Source organism: Lissotriton vulgaris, chromosome 1_1 (assembly GCF_964263255.1).
Source record: "Lissotriton vulgaris chromosome 1_1, aLisVul1.2, whole genome shotgun sequence".
Lineage (NCBI taxonomy): Eukaryota > Metazoa > Chordata > Amphibia > Caudata > Salamandridae > Lissotriton > Lissotriton vulgaris.
Window position 1 is genome coordinate 388,880,668 of NC_141685.1, and position 12,412 is coordinate 388,893,079.

The 12,412-nt window shown below is 44.4% G+C and overlaps 1 protein-coding gene across 1 annotated transcript in view; it reads right to left on the reverse strand.

Moving 5' to 3' along the window:
* Positions 1 to 8,772, reverse strand: part of COA7 (cytochrome c oxidase assembly factor 7) — a 33,357-nt gene extending 24,585 nt beyond the window's left edge. The window contains exons 1-2 of the mRNA XM_086952448.1: positions 8,610 to 8,772; positions 5,786 to 5,926 (exon numbers count right to left, since the gene is read on the reverse strand). Of these exons, the coding sequence (XP_086808574.1) occupies positions 5,786 to 5,926; positions 8,610 to 8,715 (247 nt within the window). The 5' untranslated portion in view covers positions 8,716 to 8,772. The remainder of the gene's footprint in view (positions 1 to 5,785; positions 5,927 to 8,609) is intronic.
* Between the last annotated feature and the right edge of the window lie 3,640 nt (positions 8,773 to 12,412).

The following is a 12,412-nucleotide window of genomic DNA, read 5'->3' on the forward strand; positions in this document are numbered from 1 at the left end:
TGTGTGTCATCAGCATAGGTGGTTAGCTCCATCCCGTCCTATATATATATATATATATATATATATATATATATATATATATATATATATAATAGTGTCGGACTGATGAAAGATCCCTGTGGCACCCCACATGGGAGTGTGAAAGAGGGGGAGTTGAACTTTCCGAGGCTTACAAGCTGGGAGCGATTTGCCAGGAAAGAGGCCAGTAATTCTTTGGCCTTGTGTGTAATGCCCATCTCAGAGACACGGCCGATCAAGGTGGCATATCACCAAAAATTCAATGAATTTGAGAGAGGGGCTATGAAGAGCTTTGGGCACTGTTAGTGGATGGTGGTGAGAAAATCTATGGAAAAGGTCATTTTGGGAGAATTAATGGAGTGTGTATATATATAACAAATGGAACATTTAAAAATGCTCTGTAAATTTAAGGAATTTGAAACTGAAGGTTAAGAGTTAAGTTTATTAAGATCGTAGATTGATTCGCGGAGCAGCACAAGTAGTAAGGATGATTAGTGTCCTCAATAGAAGCACTAGCATGCTCTGACAAAAAGAGGCTGCATTAAAGGCAAATTAAAGCAATATGGTGGCGCATAGTATGTAGCTTTGCCTTTTTGAAACAAACCCAAATTCTGAAAAGCTCCAAACTTTCAATTAACATTATAATTTAGATTTTTGTTTGTAAATGAAAGAAAATAAATCATAATTAGTGTATTTGCTTGAAGTATACTTGTTCCTGTAGTTTGGTGTACTTTTTTTAGGTTCAAATTCTAGATATTGTTTAGGCAGAGGCCCCTGGCTTCCACTAGTGATTCAGTTGGGGTCCTCGGATGTCAAACGTTTAAGAACCGCTAGATTACACCATCTCCACTGCTGGCTGACACAAAGCAGCAGATTTCTGATGGAACAAAGATGTAAAACAAAGGACAGTCATTGGCTATTGTTAGGACAACAATTTATATAAGGGAAGAACCTCCATAGCAGGTTTTTAAACCTGTATTGCGTAATACGGAGTTCTCTGCCTCTGGAGACACTGAGTTGAGGGTGGAAAGAGGAGTGCAAGGCACAGTTCAGGAGAAAGCACTTGCAAGGCTTCTCTCTTTCACACTCTACGTCCAATGTAGATGACCAGTTCACCTCTCAGTACATCTGCTTGTCTCCACAAGCTTTGAATTGCATCAGTAAAAAAGTAGTTCCACCATTAAGTACCCGGAGAAGAGAAGAGGAGAGGAACCATCATTGTAAAGAGGCTGTACATGAACAAGATGAACATATGTCTTCTGACAAAGAGGCAATAGAATAGGTTGAGTTCTTGAGGATAGTTTATTCTGATGACCCTGGCACCTCAGGTTATCACCTCCAGAGCAAGATAGTCTGCAAAAACATTTCTTCATTTTGTATAAAGCTGGGAGGTGAACTCCTTCACTGAGCTGTATGTGATGCCCTCTATAAGCAATGGAAAGACACTGAAAAAGTAAACGTTCTTTCTTCCTGTGCATGCACTGCCCTGTGCAAGTTTTTTGATGCTGACGTGCTATCACTAGAGTTGATAATTTACTGGCTAGCTGTTCCTTGCAATCCTGTGTGATTTCTGTAGTGGTGGATCCAACTGATCCTATTACTGCGAGGTGTATATAGCTTTAAAATGTACCTTTGAGGCGTCCATTTTTTTTATTCATTCAGAAAGGTATGGCACATATATTGTGCCACCCATTCTTAGATGCCGCCACTTGTGAAAGAGTACCTAATGATTTGATTTGTGTTAACTCCCAATAGCAAATCCACCTGGCTGTTTTTCAGGCCACCCGGGAGAAAAAAAGTCAATGAGATCTTCTTGTCGAATATAAATTTCTACATTTCCAAAACTAGTCGTTATTATTTAGGTAACTAATGAGGCAGATGTAGTAACCTCATGGTACATCACATAAAACAGTGTCTTCCACAAAAGGGCTTTCACTGACCAGATGTTTTGACTCATCAATAAACCCGGAAAGGTTGTCAAGCCAGAAAAAGAAGACTTTAACTCTATGGACATCAATGGTTAGGGAGATAAAATGAACATCGCATCTGTAAGTCTTTGCTGACAACCACTGCTCCAGCACCACTGTCCATGGTGCTGATGTGACTGCATACAGGTGTGGCACATGCTGAGGAGATTAGGCACAACAACCAGAATACGGGATGTCATCAGCCCCAGAGCCCAGCAGATCATGGTGCCTCCAGGTGTCATCTCCATCTACTGCAGGAGAGAGAAAGAATAACAAAGTGTTCACAATGTAGCGTCCCACGTAGTATCTACGCCCATCAGGAGGGATGTAGATCTGTATAACTCAACACCTCAACAGCCACACCAGCAAGAGAGCCACCTGGTTCACCGACGAACTCCAGACCTCCAAACGCGCATGCCCGAAACTAGAGAAGATATGGCTCCACAAACGCACACCGGACTACCACGCAGCCCCCAAGGACGCCTCCCGCAGACATCACCAACTCATCAGATTAGCCAAGAGATCCTCCTTCAAAGACCACCTGGATAACAACGCACACAACAGCAAAGAGCTCTTCAGCATCGTAAAGGAACTCTCCAACCCCAGCGCCAACAACAACGACATCCCGCCCTCACAAGAACTGTGCGACTCACTAGCCATCTTCTTCCACCGCAAGATCGCCGACATCCACAACAGCTTCAATACCACGACCTCTCAGACTACGCCAGACTCCACCTCCCCTGTGAACACCACCAGCGCCAACCGCCTGACCTCCTGGTCCAACGCCAACGACGACGAGACACGCAGGGTCATGAACTCCATCCACTCAGGATCTCCGTCAGACCCGTGCCCACACCACATATTCAACAAAGCAGACGCAGTCATTGCACCCCACTACGGAAGGTCATCAACATCTCCTCAGAAACAGCGACATTCCCGGAAAGCTGAAAGCACGCCGAAATCAACGCACTCCTCATGAAGCCCAAGGCGGACCCCAAGAACCTCAAGAACTTCCGGCCCATCTCCCTACTCCCGGCGAAGGTCATCGAGAAAATCGTCAACATGCAATTGGCCCGCCACCTCGAAGACAACAACATCTTGGACCCGTCCCAGTCCGGGTTCAGACGAAACCACAGCACTGAGACAGCCCTCATCGCCGCCACAGACGACATCAGGCGCCAACTAGACAACGGCGAAACATCAGCCCTCATCCTCTTAAACCGGTCAGCCGCCTTCGACACAGTCTGCCATCACACTCTAAAGACACGCCTCCTAGAAGCCGGAATCCAAGAGAAGGCCCTTGACTGGACCACGTCCTTCCTCTCCGGCAGAACCCAGAGCGTCCGCCTCCCACCATTCCGATCCGAAGCCACCGACATCATCTGCGGCGTCCCCCAGGGCTCATCCCTCAGCCCCACGCTGTTCAACATCTACATGGCCCCCCTCGCACATGTGGCCCGCCATCACGACCTCATGATCATCTCCCATGCCAACGACACCCAGCTCATCCTCTCCCTCACCAAGGACCCACACACTGCCAAAACCAATCCACGAGAGAATGAAGGCCGTCGCCGACTGAATGAGGAGCAGCCGTCTGAAGCTGAACTCGGACAAGACGGAGGTCCTCATCCTCGGACCCACCCCCTCATCCTGGGACAACTCCTGGTGGCCGACCCCACTGGGAACAACACCGACACCCACCGACCATGCACGCAACCTAGGATTCATCCTAGACTACAACCTCTCCATGTCTAAGCAGGTCAACGCCATCTCCTCCTCCTGCTACAACACCCTCCGCATGCTCTGTAGGATCTACAAGTGGATCTCTACCGAAACAAGAAAAACGGTGACACAGGCCCTAGTCAGCAGCAGACTGGACTACGGCAACGCACTCTACGCAGGAATCCCAGCCAAACACCTACGACGACTACAACGCATCCAAAACGCCTCCGCTCGACTGATCGTCAACGTCCCCCGCCGCAGCCACATCACCCCCCACCTGAGACCTACACTGGCTCCCTGTCGACAAGAGGATCACCTTCAAGCTCCTCACCCACGCACACAAAGCACTCCACAACGCCGGACCAGCCTACCTGAACAGCAGACTCAGCTTCTACACCCGCACCCGCCAGTCTCGCCCTCGCCGCTGTCCCCTGCATCCAACGAACGACCTCCGGGCGGCAGATCCTTCTCCTACCTCGCCGCCAAGACCTGGAGCACCCTCTCTACCCACCTACGGCAGACCCAAGACCTACTCGCCTTCAGAAGACTCTTCAAGACCTGGCTCTTCGAGCAGTAGCGACCCCCCCTCCCCCACCCAGCCTTGAGAACCTTACGGGTAAGTTGCGCGCTTTACAAGGACTCTGATTGATTGATTGAAGTAAGCTGCATCTGTAAAATCCAAATCCTTTAGGAAAAAGCATAGTTGATGTTTACATTTCTAAAACTGTGACTGGAATGCCTGAAGATTATCCTCAGAATATTATTGTTCTTCCCAAAATAGGTCAAGGATCACAAGAAATGGAAAGCCAGAGCCTGGAGTCTTGCCAGGACAAGCTTCTGTACCAAGGGGCAAGAATGCCATCATGAACATAGCAAGAGAATTCAAAATTTTGCACGTCCCACTCCTCAACGTCCCATGCAAAGTTCAAGGTCTGATGTACGATTATTATGACATTTTGGAGAGAAGGACTGGATAATCTGCAAAAGCTGGTCCAACAACATTCACCAGCAAGGATCCACAGAGAAAATGGTAGACCATTCATCAATAGAAATTCTGATAAAATATTGTGGTAGATTTTGGACCTGCAAGGGCCACAGCAAAACGGCCTGAAATCACACATAGAAGCCTAGCCAAACAAGCACACAGTGATCTATAAAAAATAAATCATTCAGAAAGTATCAGGTGTCTCCAAAGAGTAGCTTGGAGCTACTAGTAGTTCGCCAGCTATCTGTGAGTAGCTCTCCTGTGTGCATATCAGCCTACTTATATAGAAGGTTTGCTTGGTTGAATTATTATATGTACGCAAAAATTAAACATTTATTAAAGATGAAAATGTGTATATTTTCAAAACTCATAAGCTGATATTCCAGTAAAAATGGTTGGATTTTCAAAACATATTTAAAGCTATTGTATGAGTTGAAGAGATTTATCACTCATAATATTACCTCGGTGCCAAGTGTATTGCATCTTTTGCTATTATGCATTACCCATGTACAGTAATTTCAAATTGCCAAAACCTTTTTTACATTACTGCTGGAAACTCTGCCCAAAGCAATGATGTGATCACCGCTGACAATCTTGGATTGGGTGGTCACTATTACATTATTAATATTAAAGCAGAGGATGATTTTCATTGAGCATAAGTAGCTCTTATTACAGAAAAGGTTGGAGACCCCTAATCTGGCTGAATTATGCCTCCAATAGACCGAGTGCAAGTGAGGCTAGACTCACACTAACAGACATTACGCACACCCTCTGCTTCCCCTGCCATCCAACACCTTTCCTTAATACATACACCACATCGCAGCAGATAAACTGAACAAGTAATAGAAAACCCCTACTATTATCCGAGTCAACTTGCTATAACCCTCACTGCTTTGCACTATTGCCTCTCCTGTGAATCTGTAACCATGCATAAAACCATGTGATGTGGCCTTATGGTAGTATAGTGTGCACTGTAGGAGGCTCTACAAATAAATTCATAAATACTGAACAAGTACATTTCCCTTAATATGCACAATGCCAGGCTCATAACAATGTCTTGCCTGCACTCCCCGAAAGGACTTCGTGTACCTACCTTTCCCAGTTATATAATACGCTCCAAGTTTGTAACAGCTTTCACCGTGTTGATTCTGTTCACAGTTGTCCTTCAAAACTTTGGCCGCTGAGTTAAAGTTCTTCTTTATTCCTTCAAAATACTCAGCCAGTCGATGGCAACCTGAAGAGAAATAAGCTAAGTCATTAACAAATATATTCAGGAACTCTACTGTTTACCATATTACACAAACATTGGATTTATCCATGTTCATTTGGAGTAGTAAACAGAAGGCTTCCATGTCAGCCGACTTGAGTTCTGCTCAAGTCTCACAATGCCATATAATCCAGAATCACATAAGTATGTACCCTCCTCCGACTGGTGTTTCTTTTCTATAGGCACACAGGAGTTACAGACCCGGAACGCATTGTTTTTCAACATTACAGGCTTCAAGGAATTAAAACCAGTGCCATTTGCTTTTCTACACAAATTGCCTTATCTATATCTGGTGATGCTAAGGCATTAGACGGTGCCCTAAATATTTCATGTTTAAGTCAACGCCATGTTGCCAGCCTGTAAAAACCAGACAAAGTTTTGATCAATTGAGGGAAAGTATTAATTTAGGCTAGAATTGCAAGTCTGGTCGGTAAAGCTCTGTCCTGGCGGAAGAAAACATGCATTGGCAGCCATCACTTCTCTCTTTGCCAATGCTCTGCGAGCAACACTGTGGGCTTGCCAGTGCCGGATGATTTTAAACAAGTATTGGCAAAGCCAACAGGCTTCACCTCTTTCAATTTAGTTTTATGCAACATTGCTTTAAGTTTTTTTAAAAGCACCATGATACAGCCATCATTGTCCGCATCATAGTACTTTTTTCCCTTTATGCTATGTTGCACAGCAGCCTGCACTGCTGTGCAACATGGAATAAAAAACTGCATGGATGGGCTGGAGGGGCAGTGGGTCATGCAACACGAGGGTGGGTAACACATCGGAGGGCAGAGGGGGGATTGTGTAATAGTATGGCAAATTGGAGAAAAGCAGATGGGGTGTCAAAGAACAGTGAATGGGAGAAGAGCAGAGAGTGAGTGAATAACAATGGAGAGTGTGGTTGGGGAAACACAACCGAGGGCCAGGATGAAGAAGAGGGACTGCAGACAAGCTCTCAATGAGAGGGCATGTCGAAAAATAACAAAAGAGTACCTGCAGGAGAATGGGGCCAAAGGAAGGACACAGGAAGCTATACTTGCTCCATGCTCCCAGGGCAGGAACATAGACGAAGATAAAGGAGGAAGCCGGAGGCAATGACCAATAGGAAATAAGAGTGACGTGGGAGCCAAACCATGGTAAGAAATGTTAAATAATGGGCAAGCCCTAACCCTCTTTAAAGATTTTTTCCTTTACAAGATAATTTGCACAAACTACACGAAGGGCATCTACAGGTCACCCATCTGATACCTGACATGCCACAGAAGAATAATAGAACGGAGTGTGAGGGAGGGGTGGGGGTAGGAAGGGTGGGGGTAAAAAGGGATGGGGTGAGGAGGTTTGTAACTGTGGACAAATTTCCAACATGAGGCAAGTCGCAGATGAGTAATGAGAGGCAGGAAAGAGACGGGGCAAAGGTAAGAGGGAAACAGCTCAAGAGTGCTCTCAAGCAGAAGAAGCAGAACATGCATTACCATGGAGTACTAAATAAGAAGTGAGAGTGGAAAAAAAAGTTGCTCAACAACATCAGCAATAGAAGAATACACTTTATCTGATCAAAATCAAAGGTAAAGAAGAAATACTAACTGAACGGGACATACACAAAAATAGGAAAGAAAGCCATCCAATAAACAGAAACCAACTAGGCTAGACAAGCAAGTGATCCAATCATGAGCACATAGAAGACCGTAAGCTTGCTCTGTGGAGTACGGTGTGTTAAGTTGTCTGCAGCAGATAGCTAAAGCAGTCTACATGGGAGCAGTTATGGACATGCAATATTCATTTGGTTTGCACATTCCAAGACATGATTCTTCGGGCATCAACAAACATTTCAGAAAGTGCTTGCCATAATATTTTCAATGCTTAACTTACACCCTAATGAATGTAGTTTAGGCATGTTGTTTAGGCAGGTGGGAAAGTGTGCTGAAGCACATTTTAATTCATTATGTACTTGAAAAATAATACAATTTTAAAAAGTTTGCATTGTACAGCATTCCTAACTCTGTGCGAGCATAATATCCAGAGGACTCACATTACAAATATTTATTGTTCGTGAAGTGTTTCAGCCGTCATTGCTTCACTGATATAAATTCAAATGTTATTATGATCTGAGTACATTATATATCAATCAGCTGCATAAAATGGACGTGAAGGGATAAAAAATTAACAAGCATTGGAAAGCCAATAGTTCTAGGTTCAATGTATAACATATGGATATGTTAGTCATTTGGATTGAGAAGGATTAGTAGAGGGATAGAAGAGGGAAAGGGTTTGCATTTATATAGCGCTTGGTACCGCTGATGCAGTGTACAGGAAACGTAATCGCTCTGAGGATAGAAAACGTTCCCTCCCGTACAAAAACAAACGTCTACATTGTCTTCCTCAGCAAACGTTTCAGGTCTTTGACCCATCTGCCGCTCCTCCTTGCAAATCAGAAGGACACGTGCCCATCAAAAGCACAGTTTTTCAACAAAATAATGGCAGTTCATAAACAAAACAAAACGTGTCACTCAAATAGTTTCTCCCTAGTACACACGTGTACCACTTCTTCTCCATCCGACAAATCAATCCGTAGCCCAGACGGATCAGATTTTAGAACCCAAGATAGTTCGGCTCCGCAAACCTCTTGAATCTGCCTTTAACAAGCAAGCCAGTGCCTCACCATTTGGATCGTTCTCCTTGTAGCACTGGTAGCTATACTCCGTGCCCACATTGGTCAAATATTCCTGCACCTCCTCCTCGTTCTGGAAATCTACCAGCCCAGCCATCTCCTCTCAGACGATGCAGGCAACGAGAGTAACAGATTGTACAACCAAGGGCATGCAGCCGTGAATGCCGACAAACCGGAAGTGAAAACCTTGGACCTTAGCACTTTGCAAGCATGGCGGCCATCTTGAAAATAGGTCATTTCATCAATATGATACAGCCCTTACACAAACACAAATATATTTTTCAAAACCGAGAAACCGAAAACTGCTTATAATTATGAATACGTTACAAATTAAAAAAACTGCAACATGGTAATTCATTCATACGTAATTTGTAGGTTGCTTTTCTACTAGCGTGTTTTAATGGCATGGCCTTTAACCCTTGCTGCCACTGAAAAACAAAACATCATGAGAATTGAAATAAAACGATTGAAGCAAGTCATTTAAGTTGAAGAGCTTTAATTAACATGTTGTAGAAAGGAAGTCACAGGAACACGAGTATATTCTTTTAGTTGAGTTTATTGCTAGAAGACCGCACCTCCACCTCGCCTGCTGACCGGACTTCCAACTGCCAGAGTGTAATGTGATGCTTTTCATTATTAACAAGCATTTGCAATGCAATAGGTCTCGCATTAGGAAAGTGTGAGCTATTGGTACTGTAACTGACAAATGTGGTATTTATGTGTTGGTTTTGAAAATACCAAAATTAATAGCTTTGTCATTTACAATGCCAATAGTTTTAACTTTCGCAAATGTGACACCTATAGCATTTGTAATGCAATATGCGTTTCCAAAACCAAGCAATAAAAATCTGCGCGTTTCAGGTTAAGTTGCACACAACTTTTTGGGACGTTAGATGACCAACAATACAGAATGCAAAAATCGTCCAGACATTTTATTTTTTTATTTCAGTTCAGTGTAAAATGTGGCTGCCGTCTTTCCCCCTCTTGGGGGAATCTGACACTTCAAATGGTAAAAGTCACACGAGGGTACTTTGCTACTTTCAGTGGATGTATTGGATAGAGTGCTCCACAAACAGTAAATATCATCTTTCCATTTGGAATTTTTTTTGTATGTTGTATTGTGGGGCACTCGACAACAACAAGCATTTGCAATGCAATAGGTCTTGCATTTACGTGAGTTTGAGCTATAGGCATTGTAAATTACAATGCCTTTTATTTATATTTTGGCTTTTAAAACATAAATAAAAGGCATTGTTATGTACAATAATAGCTTAAACTTGCGTAAATACGAGACCTATTATATTGCAAATGCTTGATTTCTCTGGGGCTACTCCTATCTATGGGTCTTCGCCGTCCCGCTCCTGCAAGCCAACTGTTGATGTGACACTAGAGAGACAGAGTATTTCATGCAGCCAGCCCACCAATTCCAGTCAGGGGTGGTGGATGGGGGTTGCTGCTAGCTGCCCCGCTAATGCTTTTTTAGGAAGACCCCCTTGTATTCCCTTGGGGGGGGGGGTGGGCCTGAGAGGCAGTAAGTGTCTGCCCACCCCGTCCTCTGTTTGGAAATCACACACAGGCTCTCCCGGCTGCACAGGAAGTGATTAGGGTAATCCCCACTGTCAAAGCTCTCATTAATCTTACAGGCCGCAGGGGTTTTCTGGGAGATGCTACTCTTGCTGTCCTCACAACAAATGTTCTAAGATCAAAATGAAGCCAGTGGGGTAGAACCAGGAAGTTCTTTGTAATAAATTCCATTACAGTAGGCAAGGGGAGGTGTTGCGGGGGTGCCTCCTCCAGATGTTTTGCAGCATTGGTGCCTGGGGGGGTTGCTTAGAAGATCTCCTTAAGTGTCTCTGTTGGCATGGCTAATGGTTAAAATAGAACAGCAATAACCACGTCATGTTTTCCACACCTATCTGAGTAATATCTTGGTGTCTAGAAACAGGTACTAGTACTTAATACTCATTATGTATGTGTGCATTTATTTATTATATTATTCTCGTATCCATGAGGTTTGTATCACGTGGGCATTGCGGGAGTGATTAGAGCGCTTTATGACAGAAGAAGCACTATACCACACAGCATCTGAATTAACAATTAGACCAGCGATAAATATGTATGGTGTCAAGGCTCCTTACAGGGTTCAACAGCTGAGTCTCAGTCTAAGAAGGGCGGGTAGGAAAAATGGAAATTGATTAAAATGTCTTTAAAAAAAAGGAAAGGCTTTCAACTGTTCTATTTCTGCTTCTTTGAAAGGACGGCAGCAGGCCCTGGTTGAACTGGAACCAGAGACATGCAGTTTACACACCTATCCTTGTAGCAGGCGCATTTGCCCCCTGAACTATTTTCCCTGTGTTAGAATGTATGTACTCCGGCATATACAAAGTTCTGCATCAAGCTCTTCGAGTCTCAAGGCACCGCAGTAAGACGCTATACACAAGTTACCCAAATGTCATATATGTCACTTAAAAATGTAGCACTCTCTTTCTTCCTCCCAATACGCTGCAGTACGCGATGAGATGCACAATATGTGAAAATACTACTATATATAGTGCTACTCAATTTAGAAAGTTCTCCCCAGTCTCAAAGCCCTGCAGGAAGCAGTGTTGTGCCGCCCTCACATGCATATTTTTATTTTTCATAGCGCTATATGATTTTGTTCTCCATCGCAAGCCTGTGAAATAAAACGTGCAATACAGAATAGAATGTACACATTTGTGTATATAGCGCTTGTTCCCGAAAATCCGTGCAGAACCGTTTGAGGCGAAGAGGCCCAAAAGTCTGCTTTTAACAGCTTAGAAAACCTGGGAATTTCCCACTGGGCACTAAAATATCAATATTGTAAAAATAATTATATATTTTGTTTCACTGTTCCCGTCAGGAACTACCGCTTTCAGTGTAGTGGGTGCCGTGACCACGAAGATGGACTTGTGTATATACTCAAACACCTTTAAAGAAACATCACGTCACGCTCTCTCAAACTGATTTCTTACAACACCGACAAACGCGTTTCAGCCACTTGGCCTCGCTCAATGTCAAATTGAAAAGCAGCTTGAGAGTGCGCGACGTTCCTTTGGAGGTGTTTGAATATATATATATATATATATATATATATATATATATATATATATATATATATATATATATATATTTAGTGTGTGTTCAGCTGGACGTGACAATGTGTTATCTCTTTCAACTAGAAGTGTTGCCTTTGTGTAACAAATACCTGGTCTCCACGGGACGCTGCTTTCACTCCATCTTCTCAATTTTAGGTGCATGCGGGGGTCCGAGCGAGGCCACTGCGCACGAGGTTATCAACAAAAATAAATGCTGTTGTATTTACTTTGGTTTCAGATGTATTGTGTGCTACATACACATCTGCGTAACTTTTAAACTTCTGAGACTTAAAACGGACTCCTAGATCGTAAAAAGAAATCACAGCCGCAGCCCTGCTCTGTGAAAACCGGAAGTCAGGCACTTTTGGCCGAGACGGGGGCGGGGCCTGCAATCCGGCAGGAAGTCCCGCCCGCCGCCGCCGAGGAAGAAGTGAAGCCGGCCGACTGATGGCCTCTCCGCAGCCCGGGGCTCCCATGAGTTGAGGAGAGTCCCGGGGCTGCCAACAGCAAAACAGCCAGAGTGTTGCGGGGCTCCCAGGTGCTGGAGGGAGCCCCGGAAGTGAAGTCCTGCCCCCTGGTGCCGCGACGAGACGAGACTGCCGCAGAGAGGAGCCCGATCCCCAGCAACAGCCCGGTGAGTGCCCGACCAGCGCTGCAGAGGAGACACGGAACACGCCG